The following is a 26,000-nucleotide window of genomic DNA, read 5'->3' as shown; positions in this document are numbered from 1 at the left end:
TTTATTATTATTATTATTATTATTGACAATAGCCCATAGATTCTCTGCAGGGTTAAGGCCAGACGAGTTGCCTGGCCAGTCATGCACAGTAATGATATAGTGAGCAAACCATTAGGTAGTAGTTTTGGTGCGGTGGGCAGGTGCTAAGTCCTGCTGGAAAAGTAAATCTGCATGAAGCATCCAAATCTGCCTCTCCTGTGAGATGGCTCTGTTGACTCTGGGCTCAGTAAAACACAGCGGATCCACCACCAACAACACCAACAGATGGCACCTCAAATTGTCACAGACTACAGAAACTTCAGACTGGACCTTAAGCACCTTGGATTGTGTATCTCTTCACTCTTCCTTCAGACTCTATTTATATCTTGGATATAATTTATGTATAATCAATTTAGAATAACTGAAGTCTACATGCTTCAATTAAATTACAATAATAATAATAACAATAATAATGAAGCTTTTCCTAAAATTTAAATATACTATATGCTCTAGTATGTTAAGTGTTAAATTGAGATGCCTAATATCAAATGGACCTAATTGCTAAAAATAAAAGTTACTGTACAATAAAAACTAAGCATAAAGTGACTGTGTTGTAGTAGAAATTTTGAACCTGTAAGGTGAAACAGGAAAACAAGATGGTTGTGAGTGGTAAACAAAACGAAAATCACTTTGTTCTGTCGATATGACAAATAACAAAAAGGTGTATATAAAGCTATGTGAGTGCACTGTAGGTGATAAACTAAAAATAGTAGACTGAACAAGTTTCTCATAGTTTATTAAGAAACATTAATCTCTGCAGTGCTGATGTATAAACACCTCACTCATCATTTGTCACTTTCCCCTGACATGTTTGTTCCTTCACTGTATATTTCCAATCAAAACTCTGTAGTGAAATAAGGCCAGAAATAGTGCCTGTATCATTTGCTCATTGTGTAAACACATAGCAACTGCCAGCAGCTATTGTGGATGAGCTCGGATATGTGCAGCAGAATGAGGCATCGATTCCCAAAGTCCGCCGGGACCCTCGGAATTGGCTTGAAACTACTTGATTTAGAAAATTTAAAACTGGATATTTTACTCTATTGTAATGACGACAGAAATCTGAGTGAGAACACAAGAAGGTGCATATGAAGGCTATTCACAATAATGGATTTTTAGAATTTTTAACCTTGTTAACGAATCCCCAACCCAGGTTTAACTACTGGGATCAATGTTAGATGCAAAAATATTTTTACTTGAGTTTAATTTGCAAAGTTTCATGGTTCTGCAGCCAGTTTAACAGGGCCAGTCTACTGCACTCCTCCTTTACGACTCACAAGGTTTTATTGAAAAGATAGGGAAGGTGACAAAATGATATACATTTTGTTGTATATTGGCTGCATTTCCAGCAGCAGGGGTGGGGTAATTCCCCCCAGAACATAAGAAAAGATGACAGGGGAGCTCAATACTTATTACTGACATGCTGAGTGTCTTTTTCTAAAGAAGCATTATTGATTCCCTGCTGACAAAAATCTGCGTGAAAGACACTTCAAAGCCCACTGGTGTGAGTCACAATTTGAAAGATGAGCCTGATGCTTAGGCTGCAAGATGTTTTAGCTGGGAGGTGAGTTGACAACATATTGATTAAAGCAACAGGTTATCTACAGTATGAGTAGATATGCACACACACACACACGTGTGTAAAGTATCTTTCATATAACCACGATTACAACCACATAAACCAAACAGCTGTGTATCAGTCAGAGCTGTAAATGTAGGGCAGCCAGGGGACTGATCTGGCGTTAAACCTTGACATACCAGCAAATCAACTGACTGCAGTTGACACACACACACACACACACACACACACACACACACACACACACACACACACACTCCAAACAAATAAAAAGGAAAAAAATAAACTTTTTTATTGGATGCCCAGAAACGGTCAGTGATCAAACTCCAACTACCAAAAGAGCCACAGTGATTTAGTGGAGCTAAAATCCATTATGGCTCCATCTAAAGGTAATGACTTCTTCAAGCCTTCCAGCTGATTCTTCAGAACAAGTGTGGGAGGGGAAAATACACACAGTGTTTGTTGAATGTTTTCAGTGCTGAAGCACATCATCAAACTCACCTGCTGAACCCTGAAGTCCTCATCAATACACTGCATAGTTAAGCTGATGAGAGACACTCGGCTGGCATTGCTATGTCACTTGTAATGCTTATGAGCTTTTGTCAGTTTTACAGCTTTGTTAGTCCTCTTTCTGTGATGTGTTGATGACTGGGAATCTCCATTATGGCTCCAATATGCTGACAAGGCAACAGAATCCTGAATCATCTACAAATGGCACTGTGGAAAAGCAGACAGTGGGTTGGGCACTGGGTTGTCTCTAGACATTTTCTCTTATCTCTGCAGTATTGGCTGCAAAGCTGGTTACTACTGTTTCATTGCACGCCTGCTGTGTTTTCAGATATCTTACATAAATACACATACACATATTTCCACAATACTGCTCCTTGTCCACCTACCTGCCCAGCCAGGTAGCCAGTTAATGTTTTAAAGTGAAACGAAAGTAAATATAAGAACAAACAAATGAGCACGGTACAGCACAGTACCAGATACAGGAACTGAGATCTACACATCCTTACATGGTGCTGACATTTATGCAAGAGACTACTATATTTCAGCAATGCTAATGGTTCAACTTGGTGATTTGCTCAAGCTTCAAAGTGCTCATTCCCCCCCCACTATTACAGTCATTTATAAAACTATTTGTTATCTTGAATGAGGCAGCTAAACTTAAATGACTCTAGGAAACATTCTGACAAGAGAAAAATCTATGAGAAATGCTTTTCAAGTGTCTGAACAGAAATTGTTGAGAAATGTGTCTTGGAGCAAAGCGGGGAATCTTAACATACGGCATGAAGCAGTAATTGCTGATGGAGAATTGCATGGCACTTAGTGATTTAAAGAAAAAAAAAAAACCCTGAGCTGAAGTGTGTACCTTCCCATCAAGAATTACCTTTCCGCTTCTCCTTGGAAAGGACTAAAACTGAATTTGAGCAACCTTTTGCAAAGAGTTGAGCATCGAGACACAGTAACCTCCAAGTCTTGACAACAACGTGAAGCACTGCCTTTCCTTTCAATACATAGTAGGTATAAAATAAAGGTAACATTGTAAACCAGATCTCTGGCAGTGAGTTCTCCACTCAGATTTATATTGATTTTCTGATGCTGCATATATTAAGTTGTGAATCAAATAAAAAATGACAATAGCAACTCATACTTGGGGGCGTAAATAAATATCACACAGGTCTGCTGGGTGTAAAATACATTTCCACCTACTGAATAAAGACATGAGAAAGTTATAGTAAAGCAGAAGCTTCTTTAACAAGCAGCTGTAGCATCAATGAAATTTTATCTCATATAGACAAATGCAGAAGGTCCAACTGCTGTTATGCTGCATAAAAAAACCAATTGCTTTGCTTTTATTCCATAAACCTATTTGTTAGGAAAGCTAGAAATAAAAATAAAAAGTCCCTATGACATTACAAACATGTCTATAAAGCCTCATTAACTCCGAGACTCATCCTTGATTAGAGCCAGCTTTAGGCCAGTGCAATAATTGGCATCCTCCAAATAATTGCAGCAGAGAGTTCTTTACCGAGGTAGGTAACGAACTCTCATCCTGTAAAGTGCTTAATTAAAAGGTGGAAGTGGCTAATGCTACTTACACTATACACTGTACTTACAGTGCATATGAAGAACATGCATGGTCTGAGGTGCGGGTCATGATCGTATGTAATTAGAAAATATTTGGATTAAAGTAGGAAAAGGGACAAGTGCTAGAAGCTGACAGAAACGAAAAAAAATCTGGATATAGAATCTGCACACCTTGTCATAAAGTGACTCAGGAATTGTGTCTGTTCTGAGTCATCCACAAAACAACCCACCACAAACCACCAAACACATGCAAATGCTCAGCCCATAAACTGGTCAGGAGATGTGGTTGGCTCCTGGGCAGGTCAACGCTTGAACCTGGACCAGCGGGACCTGAGCCACTGCCGCCCCCTCCTCTCCTCTCCTCTCCTCTCCTCTCCTCTCCGAACTGCTCTATACGCCTAGATCATCACTAAGGCGCCTTTTTCCTCTTCTACGACGCCAACGCTGAAGAGATAAGCAAACCTGGAGCTGAACCAAAGTGAAAGCTCAGCATGCACAAAAGCCACATTAATCCTATTGAATTCCTCATCATGATCGACAGCCCCAAGTCCATTAATTAATTCATGATCCCTTCTGTGATCGCCCTACATAGCATGCAGCGAATATACAGACGGGTCTCAAATTATGGGAAAAACTCAAATGCTTGAGCCCTGTGGTGGTTTCCATGGGGGCATTTTGGTTGCATGCCTTGGGCCCACTTGTCTTGTTAGAAGGAAGGGTCATTACAAAGTTGTTCAGGGTGATGAAACATTTCTATTCTAATGGGAGAGGTCTTTTCCAGGATGACAATGCTGTTGATGAAAATGATGTGACTCATACGCTATAGCATTCCCTGTCACGAGGCCTCAACCCAGCTGAACTCCTGTGGGAGATTCTGGACCATGTGTTAGACAGCTCTCTCCCCTACTGTCATCAAAACACCAAATGAGAGGATATCCTTTCAGAAGAATTATGTTCAGTCCCTCCAGTATAGTCCTGAAGGCTCAATCAGGAGAAGCACTGAAGCTGTTCTGGCAGCACTTTATTAAGACGATTAATGTTTGTTTTTTTTTAATTTTTCACCTATTTGTATAAGGCCTATGCACAGTATCACGATGGCAAGTGTACTCTCCTCTAGCACAGATATTGATTTATCTTTATGCGCAGACATTTACAGATAGCACCCAGTTACATGTTGCATACAGCAACACAAAACAGTCACAAAGACAATTTATATCCGATTCCAAAGGGACAAAAAAGCATTATTATTCTAATTGAGTTCTCTTGAGGATATGACTAAAGAGCAGCAGTGGTTCAGTAAACATGCAGTAAAAAGTAGGACTTCTACAGTAGCCACACATGTACATTTTCTAGCGAACAAACGTACTGAAGAGAAGATTAGCTGGAGGAATGGATTCTGCACAATGATGCAACTGCCAGAAAGGCGAAAAACAAAGCTAACTGTCTGCCTGACGATCTGCTTGTCTCACTATCTGTGTAGACTTACCTTTCATACCGAATTTGGAGCGCCGGCCGTATTTGTTGATGAGAACAAAAAGGACTAGGAGGAGGACGCAAGCAAAGCCTGCCAAACCCACAGCAATGGAAACCTGCAGAAATGAGATGCTGTGTCAGATTCACGCAGCCATCAGAGGAATGTGTTCACATCATAATCCCTTCCAAATTTCTGATCACCTTAAGCAGAGTTTAAGGGACTAGATTTTGACAACTGCTTTCTTGTAGATTACACCAGTGTGGAAGAAAGTTAAAATCTGTCCTGTTTGTGATGTGTTCTGGTTGACAGAATGTAATTTAAATACGATTCTCATCTACAGCCAGACTTACTGTATGATGTGACTCTAAGTGACTGATGCTGCTTTGGAAAATCCCGCTTATCCTCCTCATCAAAACCTGTTATTTTTGATTTAAACTGAATAAACCAGGATGTTTAAAAATACAGCACACAACTTCTTTTTATGGGTTTATCGTCACCTACAGGTGATGATGAGAACCACACACAATATTTGATTTTTGCTGCTCTGGATCTTTCATTTAAAAAAAAAGTAATTGTTTGATGATTGCATTTTGTATTTTACAGTGAAAATCTGACATTACTCAGTTACAGTTTACAGTCTGGTTAAGCAATTTAACTCAAGGTCCATTAATCCATGTTTATTCATATTATGCCATTTAAACAGAACTAGAATTTTTGAAACTTAATAATTTGTTAATTAAAATGCACATACAGATACTGTAGTTTTTGTATGGCAAATTCAATATTGAGGTAGCCCAACACTGTTATCTGTAGTCAAAATAATCCCACAAAGAGTTGTGTTGAATCCAATATAATGTTATTAGGTAGACAAAAGGTATATAACTACACTGACACAGAACCAAAATGAAACTCATGTTATACTGCATATAAATATGTATTTCTCTGAACACTGTTGGATAATTTAAGTACTGAAACTGTGTGCCAGTGTGCAACACCGTTTGGCTATGAAACCCTTTGGCCAGAAGTGACCACATAGGTGAGAGTGATATGATAAACTATTGCCCAGTATGGGTAAGCTTGGTAGCCTGGTGCATCCATAGTATTTCTGGGTACATCACACTGATACACACTAATTAGTACATATTAATATGCAAAGAGAATGCTGTAATTTCACTCATCAAAACTGGAGCATAGACTGGCTTTTAGTACAATTAACTGTGTTCCAAGCCATTATGTCTGTCAGACAACAATATGCAGTAAAAATACTCGTAAAGGGAGCAACGCCAGAAACACTAGCGGAGGCGCTGCCTATAACTAGTGGCTTAGTTGGCACCCACCTGTCACTCAAAGTAGTCTCATCATCAATATGCATAACGTCAAGCTTTAATGAAAATTACTAAAAAGAATAATAATGACAATAATCCGAATAAAAAATATTACTAAAATGTGAAAGGGCAAGCTATAACAAATTTCACCCCCATGTAGTTGTTATGACAGAAGAAACTCTACAGTGACCAAAACTGTTGATAGCTGTAAAGTTGTAGGAATTGCAATTTTGTCTTGTATTTATATTTAATGAAAGAGCAACTTAAGCAAGTAGAGCAAAAAAAAAAAAAAAATCAGAGGGTATTTCTATGGATGGTATGTGTTTTTTTTAACAGCCTCTGTAGTAAAGCTATAACTGTAACATTAGGTCTAAAGCTAGGGACCACATATTTTTCTAGTTTTATTCATTTTCCCTAAGCAAAAATTCTAAAACACCATCAGTGGCAAATTTGGCAGCAAGCAGATGTAGCAGCAGAGACGCAGTGATGTTACTGCAGGTTTTTTTTTGATTACAGATATTTGAGCTGGTCATTGCAGGAAAAGCACGGGCATAATTACCGCTAACAGTGTGTCGCTTCCATTAGGATATGACAGGGAAGCATGGATGTACAAGTCCCGGAAACTTTCCACCTCAATAACAGCAGCCATTATTGATGTTATTGGAGTTTCTGCTAGCACATGTCAACATGTGTGCTATTAAAAAAGTCTATTAAAAGCACATTATTGAAATCCAGTGGAATAACTCACCAGCACTGGTTTCAGAAACTGTACAAAATCCCCACGTTAAATAACATTTCAAAACAGCATCATCCACTGCAGGATATCATCATCAGCATCATTAAAGTCCAAACATATAACTCTGACTGTAACATTGTTTGCTGTGTTGTAGCCTTTGAAGCTCAGCGCTGCATGTCAAGGCAAGCAAATAGCCCTGCAAGGGGTCTTTGACAAATAAAAAGTAGTTTATGCTTGTGTTGAAACACACATCAGCTTTCTGCTGAGACCAGGGGCCCCATCTTTAGCAGCTGTTTCATCAACATCATTAAGGAGAAAACTCACCCCAAATGTATCTTCGTCTGGTGGTCTTGGATGTGGCGGCGTAACTGCAACACAGAAGCACAAAAGCAGGCATCAGTGGCTGTGGTAGGAAAAAACACTTTAATGATTGCAGTTTACTGCAACAGTCCTTTTAAAGTAAATATGTATAATGATTTTACACTTCATACTGTGTATTCTCAGGGAAAAAAAGTACAAAACACAGCGGATAAAAAAGAATAAGCAGTTTTTTTTAATCTGCAGTGGTGTTATTCCACTGCATGAACCTGTTTATGCACCCGTTATCACACTAAATAGGCGAAACATTTACACGGGTTAAAGCACAGCCTAACAGACTTGAATTAGGTGACCTGATGTGCTCTCTAGTATATATAATTGAGAGCATATTTTCAGTATCTCCATGAAGCCAAATGGTGTGATTAATGTTTTCAGATGGGTCTCACTGCCAGCTGAAAATATTCATTTGCAGTTTTCTCATTTGTGTGTGTGTTTAACATAAACTGCTGGAAATAAATAGTGTACAAATGTTGTGCCTCAAAACATAAACAGACTTTGCCCTCCTTTTAGAAGCATTTTGACACAAGCATGAAGAGTGTCGCCTTCACTTGTTTGATCCATCAAACATTGCTAGAGACAATGTCGGCGACCAGAGTGTGTGTGTGTGTGGTTTTTTTTAAATATAAATTTTGTGGTGTTGAGTTAAAAGTCTGTACAGGCACAAATGCATATTCAAATCTGACACCTGTCACAAGTTTCCTACCAAAGCCTGAAATTTGCTATCCAGTCAGACTCAAGTCTCACATAAAAAGTAACAAAAAGACATTGTGGAGTTTTTAGAACAGTTGAACAAAGACATGGTCGTGCTTGCACATACGAAAGACAGAATAATTACAACAAGCTGCTTAGCAATTATACACAATTATACAAGCAGAAAAAAATCAAAAGAAGGTAACACAATATTGACTGACAAATATTAAATCAGGTAAAATGAAATCAGCTGAAAAAGGCACAAAAATTATATAGCCGCACAGGACTTCAATTTTCTGTTGTACTCAGCTCAAGCTGCAGAAATCTGCGGTCAGCAGGACTAATTTCTTCATGTTTAAATACTAGATGTTGCACCTATACACACAAGAGTTTGGCATACAGGGGAGTGTCATGAGACAGAGCCATGAAATGAAATGAACTTGTGCTCTAGTCTGAGGCTTCCAGCCAGGACATCAGAGAGTAATTGTGGGCAAATTAATGGCCACATGGTAGACTGGCTGCTACTGGCTCAGACACACTGAAGTGTGAGTGTGTGTGTCCTAACTACCATCTCCCTCCAAGCCTTCATCCCTCTCTCCTCTCCTCCCTCTGCCCTCCTCTCTCCTCATCACTGTTAGTATCAGCCAGCCTGTCAGTCTCTCTTGTATGGCTGAACTCCCTCGCGCTCTGCTGCCATAATGTTTCACACTCTAAACACCTCTCCCTCACCTGCCTCACTCCCAGAAGCTGCGTGACTGTGTGCATGTATAGCAACGTGATGTCGCCGCCTGCCTCATGCAGCTCGCCACAGGGTCAGCATCCATCCGTCTCCATCTCTGGCCATGCTGCAGCTTTATAATACATGCCTGATTAGAAAGAATGGCCTCATATGGAGATGGAAGAAGATGCTGATGAAGGTCAGAGATCAGGCGAGCCCACTTTGTTTAACAGTGAGACGGCCACAACAGCCTGAGGCCAGACAGCACATCGCACACCGGAGATTTATGATGCAGCGAGAGTGGGCCGAAGCCATTGTTCCAGCAATATGACTGCATTTACACTACACTGCTTCCCAAACAATCGCACATCAACAGCTAACAGGGTTGGAAATTCACCTGCTTACACTGTTGCTGGTTATTTTTTAAAAACTGAATTATCTATAAGACTATCCTTTTTTTACTTACTGAAGTGTGCCTATTACAAATGTTTTTATTGTTATTTTCTGGTTTTCATGCAGCTTCTCAACCCCAAACTGTTTTCTACTATGGGAGGAAATGTCTAGAACAGGGTTATCAAACATAAGGCTTGTGGGCCAGAATCGGCCTGGAAGAGACTCCAATCCGGTCCACTGGACAGCTTTGAAAAATGTGAAGGAGGGTATAGATTTTGGACTTTTAACTCTGTTTTCATAAGTTTTGCAGCATTTCCTACTGATAAAGTGGTAAATCTGGCCCCAATGAGCAGAAAAACTCACTATGACAGTGCATGTAATGTTTGGGAATGTAGGAGAAAAACCAAAGCTTCTTCTGAAATATCAAATTTCCTGTAATAAAAAAAGGCAGAGAAGTGTCTGCTGAGACCACTGAGAGACAGCTGTCCTGGTTTAGAGACCCAACTAACAGTAACATAAGACATGGGTGTGTAAAGAATCACATATTTGTTTAGTGTATAGAGTGATCATTAACCATGTAAAATGAAATTGGATTTTTTTGTCTGGGATCCATGATTTAAATAAGGAAGATGATAATGCCATCTGACATTAACAACACAATCAGAAAACTGAGTAGCAACACAAAGTGAACAAATTTCTCCACTGTTACCGAGTCAGTTGTGCTCGTCAAACACAAGTAGTGTGTGTGTGCGCACATTTACCAAACAAACAGGAAAAAAACAAAGCTGAACAAAAATTTGACAGGCTTACATTTGAAAATAGACACACTCACCTTCTTCCACCGGGTCTGCAAAAGAGAAGACAGACAAAGTCACGCTATGTCAATAAATTGACACAAGGTATTAACCTTGCAATATTGACCATAAGGAGAAATTTGCCAGTCTTTGTGGGTTTAGGCCCCCTCCCTGTGAACTCAGCACGAACCGCAAGTGAACAATCTACCTGACTGAACTGTGGATGAACCCTGGCGGCTGTAAAACCAGCAGGGATCAACTGTGCAACCTGTGCCCTGTGAAGGAAGATTTTAATAAAAAGTAAATGCTCCCAACAGAATTTCCAACAGCAACGCAACCTGTGAGTCATACAACAGGTAGTTAAAAAAGAAAAGCAATCCAACAGTGATGCTCACTCCCAAAAAGTGGGCCGAGCCAGCTCTTATGGGAATCAAGAGTTACTTGGCAGCATTTTATTCTTTCCTCTTTGATTCTTATTTAAATGCAGAGGAATGAAGAAAGGCAATGCACAAACACTGAGCGCTAGTATCATTTGTATAAAGGTCTTTTTCCCATGCGTTCACTATCAGTGCTGCCAAATGCACATCACTTGCCACCTAGAACAAAATGTCTATAAAAAGTTGTTATCCATTCACCTGGCTCATCGGGGTTCTCGAGGAAGTGACCATACACCGTCTTGGTGACCGTTCCCAGAGCGTTGCTGGCCTCCAGGGTATAGTTGCCATTGTTGATGTGAGTTGGGTTCTGGAAGGTCAGACAGCCCTCGAGATAGTCCTGGTAGAAGTCCATTTCGGTCCGGATGTAGTCATTTTTTATAATTTCCTTCTGTTTGTGGAACCAGCGCAGCTGGGGTTGGGGGTAACCCCGAACCGTGAATTCAATGCAGGTATCAAGCCGCTGCTCAGGCTCAGCCAGCCTCAGGATGACTGGAGGAACTGCAGTGGGAAAGGAGACATTTGAAACAATGAACGCATACCTACACACATTCACACATGAAGGAGCAGATCAAAAGTTATTTGGTTATTAAAATCCTCATCAGTGTGCCTGTTTGGTGTTTGACATAATACAAGCCCTATGTGCTGAGAAATTTCCACAGCCCTTGGGGTGGTGAAAACCTTTCCTAATTCTCTGAATAACCGTAAAAAAAATACAGCAGCATACCAAACAGCGCAGGCTTGTTCTGGGGAACAATGACATTTACAGGCAGGTTTCTTTCCTGGGAGTGGCAATGAGCCTTTTACTGGGTGATGCATGTTGCAGAAGTACATTGGATTGGGTGAAGAATGAAATATATAGAAGGTCTCTTCGGGCTTGAAATAAACTGAAAAATGTCCTCTGCTTAAACAAGCACAGAGCTCCTCTTTCCTGACATGCAGCAACACACCTCTGAATCAACAATGCTGCCAAGCTGAGAGGCACTTTGTCACTTTAATATCATCAGATACATTTCATAAACAATTCATCCACTGATTTGTCTACGTAATGAGTGAATTTTGCAACTGCAGAATTAAAAGAAAATATTTGGCAGTCAGTATTACCTGGCAGTGCCTCTCTGTCACCTCCACCGCTCATACGCACATGCATTCGTGATATCATTGATAAACCTATTTATTCAATTAGATCAGGGTTGCAGGTATGATTTAACGCGGTCATTCAGCCTCACCAGTGAGTCTCCACCTGCAGTTTCACAACCGAGAGTGAGCAGTTTGTCACTGCGATCAAAGAAAGTGATTGCAAAAGAGAGCTGCTTGTCAGATTGTCAACATGTTCCAGAAATTCCCTACCCCGACACTCTCCTAGTGTCAGAAATAGCGTCAATTCTTGTAGCTTTCTAAGACGGTCAATCTGGCTTTCACACCCACTTCATGTCTTGACTGGCCAGCTGTGCGAAGGTGAGAAAGTAGGCATGGGTTTAAACTTTTCTCTCTTTCTTATTTCTTACGCAATCATTTCTGCTATTTTTCATGTGCAACACTGAGGTCAACACTATGGATCCGTTCCAAGAGAGACTGAGTCTTATCTATATCCACGTAGTAATACTTTGTCTGCATCTCTGTGATGGCTGGCCATCCAGTGATGATTTTGGAAGAGCTAAAAACGCATTTGAGCGTAACACAGCTGTAATTGTAAACACTGCAATCATGCTTAATTATTAGCAGTAATACACTGTGACTAATTAATTTGAAATGCCTGCCAGATAAGCTGATAATAAAAGTTACTGTCACTTTCAGCTCTGTCACTGATAGCTCATGTTTTCAATCCAAATGATCGCCCTTTAAAGACTTGAACAAACTATTTATTGGTGTGTGAAAGCCGCCATTTAAAAAAATTGCTTTGGTGACAGACAATAGTGACAATGAAGTCATTCAATTGAACTAAAGGCTACGGCTTGTGTATGTGCGAACGGGATGGTGTGGGGGCGTGTGCAGAGCTGTGATTTTGAGTGCAACAAGAAAAGAGAACAGATGACAGTAAAGAAACAGAGGAGGAGGAGGAGGAGGAGGAAGGAGTGAGGGTGTCTATAGAACCATACAGCCTAAAGAGAGAAAAAAAAACAGACAGAGAGGAAGAAAAAGAAATTTTCTTGTTGATGGACAGTTAGGGACTGATCCATTTTCCCCTCAGCTCGGCTGTCAGCTCAGTCTCGGTCAATACAATATAAGTCATTACTGTGCCACATACCAGTCTATAACAACATGGTGTCCTCGTGGTGCTCATACAGATGACAAGCTTTGATAACTACATGCGTTTGATCAGCAAGAACATTGAATACAAGGCTAGTTGTAATGTTATCTAGTGGTAACACTGGTGGTGTATTTCAAATGCCATGTTCCAGCCTAACTACAGATACGACATCGTGGCTGGCGGTGACAGGGGAGGCAACAGCTTCATGGGACAGATATTGCTTCATAATCCCCGGGGCTAAAGCCCATTGCGATTAAGTTTAACCTGTTAGAAGCAGCACCTGTACATGTAGAGTCACAGCAGGGATTCAATCACATAATTTCCCCATTAATTATCCTTAATTAGAGATTACGCCCTGCTCTACCTGTACAGCTAATGAGGGAGCAGAGCTACTAATACAGGTGTAAATTAGTGCCATACTCTTAATAGAGAGCTACACTTTGGCTACAGCACTAAAGGAGGAAAACATGTGAGTCCACGCTGCTGTAGAGCAGCTATTGTTCCACACAGCAAAAGAACAATGTGCCTGCAGAATTTGCATAGTGTTTAATTACGGTTTCACTAAAATAGGGAACTCATCTTTGAATGCAGAGAATGTCACTTGACGGCTGGTAATTTCGCTGTCAATCAGATTACTCCCTAATCAGAGAAGCAGTTTAAGCTATTTTATGACATTTCCAGAGACAATAGGCTGCACAGGGGAGGAAATGTAATTACCATCAGAGCATGTGGTGAAAAATTAATAAGTTAATTTGCAGCACCAGCAGAGTGTCAACAGGAGAGAAAAAAAAAGCCTGGGGATGTACATCCATAGACTGTCCATGTGGAGGAAACCCTGAAGACTACATGGTACAAAGTCAATCTGTCATTCTAGCATGGTCCTTAGCAAGCTCTGCTCCAGTAGGGAGTGTTTGAATTGGTGACAAATCTCCCCTGTCCTGTAGCATGATGCATCGCAAACAGCTACAATAGATTGAGTTCTACAAGAGGAGGCTTGCTACAAAAAGAAGGATGTCAGGCACCTTTGATTAATACTGGCTTTGAATACACTGTCCCAAATCTGCCCGGGGCCAATCCACTGGGTAAACTTATGTAAGAGCTCAAGTATATACTGTAACTCATGGTTGGGATATTAGAAATACGTTCGAGTGGTTACCAAATCATTGCTTTATCATAGCTGAGGGTGAGACTCCTTTCTCCTTTTCTTTCCACTCAGATCAAGGCAGAGCTTTCATGTGGGCTGGAGGGTACATTCTTGCTAATTAGCTACATCAATTTCACTTGGTTTGTAGCTGTGCAACACCTCATTGCATTCTAAATGTACCTGCATAATTTGGCTGTTCTGCTTGATAAAGAAGTTTTTTCCCCCCTGTTTTAAATTATTCTCTCAGACAGTCAGTGTCATTAATACATGATATATTCTGTCCCCAACATAAGCCCATCAAAGCTGCCATGAAAGACATTTTATGCACAAGAAAACCACCAAGAATTCTTGGCTCCAAGCATTCATACTGCCCACACTTGATTTAAAGTTTTAATTAAAATGAGGTATTTTATAGAGCAATTTATTATATTTTTGCGTTTTGGCTGATTGAGCATCAGTACAATTCCACATATCTTTGCATTTTTATTAATCCACAGTGTTCGGCTAAGGAACTCCTTTTTCAAAATGTATAGGCTCATATTACATACATTTACTGCATACATATACATTTAATGCTTACATTTATTCATTATGTCTTAAAAAAAGATAACAAGAGCAGTATTACATGTGCTATACACTTATTAGTCGCTACAATTTTAGGACTGGCACAGAATTTACTATCACATCAACTATTATGTGCTATAAAGTTTCTGCAATAAAGCTGCAAACAGTTCAAATGCCATTTTATCACTGATACTTTGAAATTTTCTACCTTTTAGCAAACTGGATTATTAATTGCACCAAATCTTGCAGATTTTTACCAAACCATGACAGTCCCCAGACAAGCTGATGGCCTCCAGTGTAGATAAACCACTTGCACAGTGGTAGGTAACAAGATTTCATTCCAAGTAATCACTAAACCAGCAGGCTTCACTGATTAATGTCTTCAACAACAGGGCAACATAATTCCAAATTTTAAGCATCTGAGTCTTGGTTAGAAGATCCATGACAAGTGAGGAAATAAGATTTAATAACCAAGAAACAACTACTGAGGGACACAATACATATGTTATGGTGACTTCAGTCAAGTGTTAAGTATTCCTGTTATAGCTGGGTTAATTGGGGTTGTTTCCCTCTAACTGAGCAAACAACATGATAGATTAACATTTTTTTTTCAGCCATGCTAGCAGCATGGCTTTGGGCTCACCACTTGTGTCCACACGAAAATAACTCAACGACTGCTGGAGGGAAGATAATAATTTTTTGTACAAAAAGAGTCCTGCTGAATATGATATTTCCCAAATCTTTCATCTTCTGCAATCTTCAGATGGAAATACATTCTGATTTCTTAGAAACTGACAACTGACATTCATGTTCCCCTGAAGATCATATAACAAATTTTTTCCAGTATTTTAGTTTGCTTTTCCAAACATTCCCATTCTCATCGGATGCTCTTTGTCTTGACAGCTGATTATGGAAAGTTAGTATGCTGCCACAGTAACAAAAACAATCAAAAACTGTGAAACGTTGTCAAAACTTTAGCAGGTTAAAGTTAGCTGCCAAAAAGGTTGAAGGCTCTTATACCATGTTTTCATCTAGTACTGACATGTTATCTCTATGTAGAGAAATTATCTGGATTCCAGCATTTGATTCATGGCTCTTTGCATTACAACTTATATTCTGTATGTTGACTGACTTTACGGATTTTAATTATCTGCTAATCCTTATTATTTATAGCCATATGCATTTCTGAAAAAGCATAAAGCTGATTATGGTTAGACAATTTATTTTCGCAAATACAATTCCTCTTCTGCTCTCCACACAGACTGTTTAACGGCATACAAACCCTCTACTCAAGTGTTATTGGTCAAAATTACTCAGACTAGTGGACTAAAAACATAAACAAGGAAGCTTAAGGTACTATTTTTTACACCTTGCCTACAGATTCTGTATATTCATATGCAGCTATCTGCTTATTGAGATTGCACCGCTGTCTCTCGCAGGTGTACAGAATGGGTTTGTTGCAGTGTTGTATTAAGATTTGCCCAAAGAAAGATTATAGCAGCACTGCCTGTTACCCCATGCATGTGTCGTTCCTAATATGCGAAATATGGGAGGCAGATCATTGATTGGATCAGGAGTTAATCAGATGTTGTGACCCCATTTAAACTGTTGTGAAAACAATAACCAATCAGGCAGAAATTCTGGCAGAGTTAGGTGACCTGTCAACTTACAGGGTAGATTTGATTTCCTAAGAGAAGAGGCCACGCTTTACAGAATACTTCTACATTTGGCTTAGATCCGAACACAGTGAGAGCCTGAACACCTCCAATTTTTGGACAAAACTTCAAGCCTTTAGCATTTGTTTCAGTTAAATGATCTGGCTACAGATCTTAATAACTGAAAATGAAAATTAGTCAGCGTAAAAGAAAAATCAGCATGTCTTTTCACTGTAGCAACACATTTTCCTTAACATTTGACATAAAATCACCCAACTCAGAGCTTAACTGCAAATTGAAAGCAAAGGCTTAAAAAAATTAAAACAGCCCCTATGCTTCTTTTTTTTTAATTGCTCTATGTTCTTGTTGTCATTGTTTACTGGTAATATTTTTCCACAGTGTGCACACAGTATATTCATCTTTTTTAAATAAAAACTGAATGCAGTTGTTATTCTTAATGTCCCACCATAAACCTCGATGATATTAAACATAAACAGCCATGCAGATTAGGATATTAGTCAAACTAATTAGTCATAATAGGCAACTATTTTATTACAACATACTTACCTTCACTTAATATGGGCAGCATTAATATAGACTACGAATGGCAAAGCACTACAAAGCTTTACTTAGTAAGGCAATAATTTTCTCTTTATGCAATAATGCAAATGTGCATAAATAAATGTGTCAGTGTGTTTACAGTGGGGCTAAAAATCTCCTGCTACAGTGCCTGGATGGAGTTTCAATAGTATTTAAATCACAGGAAGCGTCCAACTTACACTGTACGTTGAGCTGGATGGAAGAATTGGTCATCCCCACCACGTTCTCTGCGATGCAGGTCAGCTGGAAGTTGTTGTCATCTCGGCTGATGTTGAAAAGAGTGAGGTTGATAGAGTGGATGTTGGGCCAATATACGTTTGACTAAGGGAAAAGTGTGAGAGGCACAGAAAAAACAGAGGCATTTAGGTACCTGAAGGATATACTGTACAGCAAATACCATTATACCAGTGGGTTTTAAATCTTTAATTACTTAATTAAAATGAAAGTTAATTATTCATTAGTTAAATTCCTGTGGAAGGAAACGTAATAAAGTCAAGGACTACTTGATACCTGTGGGAATTAATCACTTCCCTGTCTGATTTCACTGGCATAGATCTAGCATGGCAGGAAGAATGTAAAGAGCAATATTATCAAATTTTGCAGTACCTGGACTAATTACCACCCTGCTTTTCACCATTAGGAATCTAATGGTAAAATGCAATCATGCTTCCTTTCTTGGTTTTAGTTAGTTAGTTAACTCCCAAACACTTCACTCATCCCGATACAGCATCCTTCTACCCTAAAACATCAAGCCTGAGGCTGAAGTAGCTTTCATCTGTAAAGTCACTGCAAGCATTAAAGACACAGATGACAAATACAGTCACACAGCAATTTCAGAGACTCCTGTTCGTTTCTTCTTGCTGTTTATCTCTGCAGTTGTTATTGCTGCAACGTCCCTGGGGCCTTTATCGGGGAGCGAGATTAGTGGGTTAACAGGCTCACCGTGGGTTCAACCCAGGCCTCCCTGTCACAAAAAAGTTGTTTGTTTTGAGCAATTTTGATTTTTTTCCCCCCAAATCTGATAACCTTTACTGCACATCTAATCACAGAATCATAGGTTAATCTTGGACCTGGTAAAAACAAAAAGTCTATCCACATAGTAAATAGTTTAAGGTTTCCCTGTCAACATCATCTAAATGCAAAGACATTATTAGCAGTGAACCAATCAGATTGTTAAACTTGTTCCTGTTTCTTTGTTATACATAGAATATATAGGAAATTATAGATGATTTATCTTTAGCCTACTTTTTTTTGGTTCTTCAGCATTTGCTTAAAATTTATCTGAAGCTTCTGTCAGGGCAATGAGTCTTAGAGCTTAATCCTACAAGAGTGTGCGCTTACTGACACCTCAATTTACCACTGAGGCCTTTCAAGGTGAACTACATACCTGAACTAATTTTGTGTTACAAGTAATTTATGAATCTGAAACTCCAATGTGCATAAAATACAATACAAGCACCAATAATTAAAGTATAGAAAATGTAAAAACACAGTTTAGTGCAATGCAAAACAAAATATGAGGTGTAGCAGTGAAGGAGAAATCAATCATTAGATTGTGCTCAAAGAATTAAGTTATCATAATGAGAATTAACAGGATTATTTCAGCTTAATAACTGTATATTAGCCTGAAGCAATGTTTGAAAAGCAGGCAAAAAGAAAAACATTGCTAAAATTTGTTGGTGTAAGGCAATGTAATTAATTTAAAAAAATCTTTAATATGTTTGCTGTTTTTAGTATATATGCATGTCTAACCAGATGTGTGTTGATGGAATGCAGGCCGCTGACAGTCCAGTCTACTTCAGGCAGAGGTGATCCGGATCCGTTACAGCTCACCGTCACATTGTCACCCTCCATCACCAAAACACTGCTGTGGCTCACACTGATCTCTGGTAAGTCTGAAAACATACACGTATACACACGTTACTGCACACCTGTCGCCATCGGTGTCTACATACTTTCACACCAAATCAATTAATCACTTTTCATTAATGTAATAAAATTAGTACAAAGGAAGCAGCGGGACACACATCCAGATACAAACACTCACACGCTTGCACAGTGTCACAGGGATGAGTCACCGCCAGGAGATAATACTGCAGAGACTCCAGCCTCTGTCAGAATTAACACACTGCTCCTCACATCAGATTCACCCTCTGAACTCTGTCACACCTCCTCCCTTTCCTGTCTCAACTACTCTCCTTGCTTCTCTTCTCATTCCTCTAATTCACCTTTAACCCCTCCCTTCCTTCCCCTGCTTTCGTGTTGCTTTGTCGTCAGCCAATCTTCTTTTTTCTGCCTTACTCCTCTTCTTACCACCCCTCCTCTGCTGCTTCTTCTTTCTTTTTATTTTTTTTCTCCTTTCTAATCACAGACCTCACCTTTCCTTCCTCCTCTTACACTTACCACAGTTGTGGATGTACATGTTCTCCAGTCGTATCTTGGAGGCTCCATTCCTGCAGTACAACTGCTGTGTGTTAAGCTTTGCTTCTCCTCTTTGATGCCACAACTGGATCCAACGGATGTCACAGCCGCAGTCGAACACCACACCATCCAGACGCCTTAGAAATAAGCATAATTAATATCAGTAACAGACGGAATAAAACACACGGTGAGCAGCTCCAGCAATATTACAACAACTTAAAGAGCCTTAACAACAACATGAAAACAAAAAATGTATTATTACACAAATAGCAGCTAATGTTGCTAAACCTATAACTGACATGACTTCCTACAAGTTTTTTCACATGTGATTTCCAATGAAAATAGCAGCAGTACCAGAAACAAAGAATATATAGCATGCATCTTCCGAATATATTAAAATACACCAAGTGTAGTTCACAGAAACACAGATGTATCCTTACACAACTTTACAGCTATTACACTCACAGACAGACAAATGTAATTATCACAGCAGTACAACTGAATTATCTGCAGTGGCTTCGTGCTAAAATGGTAGCCTGCTGTTCAGGAGTGAAGTAAAATATTTTTAGAAGTGTGAACAACCCAGAGGTGTTTAAGGTGTTTTAGTCAGGCAGTGCAAGCACAGGAAGCCCAAATGTTTCACATATTTTAAAATCATTCTATAAAGATAGAAGTTTGCACATGCAATACGAAACACTAACAGCCAAAAACAAATACTACAAAATCATAAGACAACTTGAATTACTATAATTTTAGCAGTCATTATTTGTGCTTGTGGGTTATACATAAAAAATCTATGTAGGGCACGAAAGGGTTATACATATCCCAGAAAGTAATCATTTTAAAAATCAATGGTAAACCTTCAGTTCCTGTCACCGGAGGTAAAACGCATTACTGCCAAGCTCTGCATGAGCAACAAGGCTTGTGGCAGTACAACTGTATGCAAGGAAAACGAGAGGAGCATTTTTACCACAATCTCAATCTAATCAGCGAGCAAATTAACATCAATCACAGATCAATTGATAGCGACTGATCAAACAATATCCACCACAGATGTACCTTTTCTAATGTTTTGTAAAAGTCAAATTAATTTGAGTCAGCAGACAAGAGGAAAAACAACGAATGGCTGTACTGAAGGATTCAAATGTGAGGAGGTCAAAGGTCAGAGCAGTGTTCCGGCTATCAGTCTCAGGCTGCATTAGCGTCAGACAGGTATCACGAGGTTCCACTGTGCATACGTTTCAGTCTCACAGACGGGTGCACCAAAGGGCCACATTATTCAACACAGTATGCCACCTCTGCATTTTGCATATGTCCAATTTGGAAGCTGTGATTGGTCAATTTAGTCAAGATGAATGCCTGTCCAAATGCCCTTGACAAAGGTCAATAAGATATTGCAGAAAGCATGAATAATGTATGGACTATGTCTACCACTCAGTATAAAGTAATGAGAATAGATTCCCACAGGTGGATCTCAGTTATTATCACCTGCCCACTGGATCTTATACTGTATCCCTATATGTCACTATGTGACAGCTAACTCACTGAGCCCACTGGTCCTTCCACCGCATCAGCCAACTGTAAACTTAATTTCCCTTTAATTACAGCAGCAGAAAACCTATTCAAAATATTAACACTTATTAGCAGTAAACATATATAATTATATTTGACATTTAGTCACTCACATTTTTATCATTATACTTATAAAAAAAATGCTAGACGGGCTATTTTTTCCCCAATGTGTGATAAAGTAAGAGTGAGAAAGGCCACAGGTGAATTAATTCATTTAATACTGTACAATGCTGCCAAGCTTTGTTGTTGAGAAAAGTCAAATACTTAAAATTTACTAACTAATAATGTCACTTTCATTACAGTTATTAATTTGATTATTAACTGATATTCCAAATCAATATTTTAGTGTATTTTATATAAATACCACTGTTGAGGTGTTTACCCACTACTACCACGGATGGCTGCTGGTTACATTTACCATTGCAGGTGTACCTTTTGTTTTTTCTTGATTCAATTTCTATGTGGAACGTTTGAAGGGAAGATTAAGTTGCAGGATTTTTATCACTTATATATTCAGCTAAAAAAAAATTAAAAATAGTACCAAATATATATTCATTCTGGAAAACTGCTATGCTTATGAAAGAGCCTTCATCTGGTTCCCTTCCAATATGAAAAACTGCAATAAAAAGGAACTTATAGGATATTCCTACATTTTACCACTGCAGGTTTGCTCTCAGGTAACATCTCGAGCAGAAAATCTATCTTTCTTACTGAAGCGATAAGACAAAGTACTCAAACTAAGATGCCAAGAAGATTATAAATAAAATTAAATTGATTGTATTCACTTAGATGTTGATCTTCGTTTACTGTAAGATGTTTTATTTAATGGTGTTTTTCTTCCAACAAAATTACTTTAGAAAAATTCAACAGCTTATAAAGCCAATTCTAAACTCTAAGGACAATAACCGCCTCAGAATCATAATTCGAACTGTAATACAAACCATAGCTCAGATTCCTTTTCAGGACACATTTAGGGAAAGACAGGTACCTCCCCACATCATGGTGCTGAGGAGAATTTCAAGGTTAAAGGTTTTCATTTAACGCTGAGCAAGCTGAACCACAAGGGATCAAAGCTCACCAGAGTAGGGCGGCCGAGGCTTTCCCTCTTGTACTGTAATTATGGTCATTATTAACAAGAACCACCACCTCAATACATTACCCACTATTCCTCTGGGTAAAGCTGATCGGCGCCTGTACAGATACAGCTGAAAAATGAGGGATGTCAAACCTAAATGGGAAAGCAGAAACCCGGCATTTCAAATGTGTGCCCAGCCTGTGCACTACAGTAACAAAGAACCATTTGAGTTTAGAGTGCTCCCATCTAAACAAGCAATAAGACAACAGGGAAAAAAAAGAAAGCAAACTGACAGCTGGAAGCTGATACATGTCTGAAGGAGAGCAGATTAGACTTAGAAAAGAACAAAAGCAAACAGCAGTGTGACCCCAGATATAGAGAGCTAACAGCATGGCGTTTCCTTCAAGCTGGCTAACGATCCACCCTGCTACTCCAGAGAGGAGGTAATGATCACCACCGGAGGCTGTTTTTCTGGGAAATGTACACACAGGTGCTTTAGCTGAGTAGCCGTGGATCACAAGCAATGATAAGCCATATACTGCATTGTTGTTCGCATGCTTTGATCTCAGCTTGAATGCACTGCTTCCTCTCCTTTTACTGGAGGAATTATTTTAAGTTTTTAAATCCTATGTGTTTAATAAATCGCCTTATTTGGCTTATTTTTACCACAGTGCTGAGCTGCCGGGTTTGACTAGGTGTTGTTGTTCCTGGCTTTGTGGTAATTCAGTACAAAGATGTTAGTCTATAAATGCTCGGGCTACCGGTTTAACTGGCTTTTGCTTACTTCAGCTACAGATGTTAATGTCTCCAAGAAGAAATGCAATATTTAGCTGACTTCTAGCTAAACCACTTTACTGATAACAAAATAAAATGGCTGAGTGGAGGATAGTATGAGGGTATTTACGGTAACAGTTATTGGCATTTGGATGCCTTTTTACCATAAAAAGGTAAACTGTTACAAGACATGCCAAACAATGACCCTAAAACTTTTTTTGTCTTTGGAAGGACGCAAACATGTAGGACTAACATACCTAGCTCTGTTATATCTCAAGTCACCGTGAGTACTGCTGCATACAGTGCAGTGTAACCATCACCTCCAAACACTCGAGTGCAGAACACTGTACTCCTCAGTGGTTAGTATCTTGGCTACATAGTAGAAAACAAGCCACAAAAAGTATTTGGTCAGTAGGAGGAAGATAACATGTTGATGCCACTCAAAGCTTGTTTTCTTGTTTGTTTGTTTTGTTAACAAGGCCTTGTATTGTTCATGTATTGCATTTTGGTATTGTTTGGTGCGTGTGCAAGATGGTGGTGTTGATTCCTTTAAGGAATCTAGTGAAATGTAGCAACGCAGTTTTTGAGTCATTTCAAGTGATTTTTGCCAGATATCAGAAAAATTACATTATAATTTACAGCATAGTATACTGAATCTAGAGTATACTAAATGAAGTATCTAATATGAGATGGAGTGTTACTTTTATTTCCATAGAAGTAGCTGTAAGTATGCTAGGTTACCTCAGAAAAGCATTTTTCATAAGCTGTGTGAATGTTATTATGCAGCATTGTTGGTTTTTTGGGGATTTTTTTGGCTCAGTATCCAGCAAATCAACCAAAGCAACTGTATGTATAATTTACTTGAGAAGCAGCTCTTAGCAGTTCTCAGATAATTCTTATACATTCCCATTTTTCACACTTCAGAGACATTCACGTAGAGCAAAACTATGCGTAAAGAGTGCAGGGAGGAAAACAAGAGTGCTTGACATGTTTACGATGCTGTGCCAAGAATAGCAGCGGAATGAAGACTGGATTTCAACACACATGCTCTTTTGCATGGATTAACAACAAGGATGCAACATGTAGCTTAAGCTACAGTCTGCTAGAATGAATTAAGCTTTCATGCATTAAACACACATTAAACTTGCTTTAAGTTTTAAATCTCCTGGTTATCATGGTATCATGTACTGTACTAGAGGCAAAAGTTTGGCAGGCTTTTTGCTTTTATTATATAATAAATGGCCTTTATTTATTGATTTTCGGTAACATTATTCTGATTTTTTGTCTCCAATTTTCATGCAGAGCATTCGTTGCTGTTGTTTTTCTGCACATCACTTCACATAGATCACTTGTCAATCAAACTGTGTGGTGAGTATTGTCATTATTATTGTTATTATTACAGCATGGAAAAGAGATAATCGAGCTGTCATGCCATCAGATTGGATTGGATAGTTTTGAAGAAGTTGACTGACAAACAGACGTCTATTCAAAAGCATTGGGTTCAGTAAATAGATGTTGTATGAACTGGTCTCAAATCAGCAGTGCACTGTTTGTTGACCTCAGCAAAAATGTCTTGTTGTGTAGCAGAAAGTGGATAAAGTCTTGACACAGGGTAGTATAAAGTATTCAGGGAGAATAAATGTCAAAAAACGAAAAAATGAACAGTCGACTCAAACAAAGCCAGATTTACAACAAGCATTTTCCCCTGAACACTTGCTTTTAGCACACTCTGCTAAGTGTGCATCATCGTTTCTTCACACTCCTGTTTGCTGCTGGACCGCTTCCATCATTCTCACGCTGCATCTTTTGCTTATGTCATGGATAAAGTGGCATGCTGCAAATAAATAAATCACTGTTTTGTCTCGTCATTGCTTTTCTTTAAAGTTGCACTGATCTGGTCAGTCAGTGTGCCTGCAGCTTTTCTCTCGCAGCCTTACCCTTTTATTTTCTTTTTCAAGCCACTAAGGCATAATTTGTCTCAAGAGACAAACCTGATTTTGGCTTATCGACAACAGCTCCTGCACAGCAATCGTGGAGAGGAGTGGGGACACCCGAGACATGTCAGGGAAGGCTACACGTAGGAAAAATGGACAAAGTGAGCAAGAGCTTAAGGTGTTTTTCCCAGTTTCAGTTTCAGTTGGGATTCTTTGGATTCTTCAGGTGCTATTTTCATGAAACACTTTTATGATTGTAGTATTTGTGGTGAAAGATGTATGCAATACCCCTTTATAGGCTGGCATCTACAGGGAGTGCAGAATTATTAGGCAAATGAGTATTTTGTCCACATCATCCTCTTCATGCATGTTGTCTTACTCCAAGCTGTATAGGCTCGAAAGCCTACTACCAATTAAGCATATTAGGTGATGTGCATCTCTGTAATGAGAAGGGGTGTGGTCTAATGACATCAACACCCTATATCAGGTGTGCATAATTATTAGGCAACGTCCTTTCCTTTGGCAAAATGGGTCAAAAGAAGGACTTGACGGGCTCAGAAAAGTCAAAAATAGTGAGATATCTTGCAGAGGGATGCAGCAGTCTCAAAATTGCAAAGCTTCTGAAGCGTGATCATCGAACAATCAAGCGCTTCATTCAAAATAGTCAACAGGGTCGCAAGAAGCGTGTGGAAAAACCAAGGCGCAAAATAACTGCCCATGAACTGAGAAAAGTCAAGCGTGCAGCTGCCAAGATGCCACTTGCCACCAGTTTGGCCATATTTCAGAGCTGCAACATCACTGGAGTGCCCAAAAGCACAAGGTGTGCAATACTCAGAGACATGGCCAAGGTAAGAAAGGCTGAAAGACGACCACCACTGAACAAGACACACAAGCTGAAACGTCAAGACTGGGCCAAGAAATATCTCAAGACTGATTTTTCTAAGGTTTTATGGACTGATGAAATGAGAGTGAGTCTTGATGGGCCAGATGGATGGGCCCGTGGCTGGATTGGTAAAGGGCAGAGAGCTCCAGTCCAACTCAGACGCCAGCAAGGTGGAGGTGTAGTACTGGTTTGGGCTGGTATCATCAAAGATGAGCTTGTGGGGCCTTTTCGGGTTGAGGATGGAGTCAAGCTCAACTCCCAGTCCTACTGCCAGTTTCTGGAAGACACCTTCTTCAAGCAGTGGTACAGGAAGAAGTCTGCATCCTTCAAGAAAAACATGATTTTCATGCAGGACAATGCTCCATCACACGCGTCCAAGTACTCCACAGCGTGGCTGGCAAGAAAGGGTATAAAAGAAGAAAAACTAATGACATGGCCACCTTGTTCACCTGATCTGAACCCCATTGAGAACCTGT

General features: G+C 39.4%; 1 protein-coding gene across 3 annotated transcripts in view; it reads right to left on the bottom strand.

The window, feature by feature from the left end:
• The window catches only part of ntrk3b (neurotrophic tyrosine kinase, receptor, type 3b), a 214,734-nt gene that overhangs the window by 88,210 nt on the left and 100,524 nt on the right, over positions 1-26,000 (bottom strand). Inside the window, exons 5-11 of one of the 3 annotated variants that reach the window (XM_084928310.1) lie at positions 19,269-19,423; positions 18,618-18,760; positions 17,045-17,186; positions 10,853-11,152; positions 10,256-10,270; positions 7,569-7,612; positions 5,205-5,298 (exon numbers count right to left, since the gene is read on the bottom strand). In XM_084928310.1, coding sequence (XP_084784436.1) covers positions 5,205-5,298; positions 7,569-7,612; positions 10,256-10,270; positions 10,853-11,152; positions 17,045-17,186; positions 18,618-18,760; positions 19,269-19,423 — 893 coding nt within the window. Of the gene's footprint in view, positions 1-5,195; positions 5,299-7,568; positions 7,613-10,255; positions 10,271-10,852; positions 11,153-17,044; positions 17,187-18,617; positions 18,761-19,268; positions 19,424-26,000 lie in introns of all 3 variants that reach the window. The other 2 variants (XM_084928303.1, XM_084928319.1) reach the window with 2 other exon arrangements.

This window comes from Perissodus microlepis, chromosome 1 (assembly GCF_051167445.1).
Source record: "Perissodus microlepis isolate ML-2025 ecotype Zambia chromosome 1, ASM5116744v1, whole genome shotgun sequence".
Classification (NCBI taxonomy): Eukaryota; Metazoa; Chordata; class Actinopteri; order Cichliformes; family Cichlidae; genus Perissodus; species Perissodus microlepis.
Note: the sequence above shows the minus strand (reverse complement) of the source record. Positions and strands in the feature narration are given on the sequence as shown.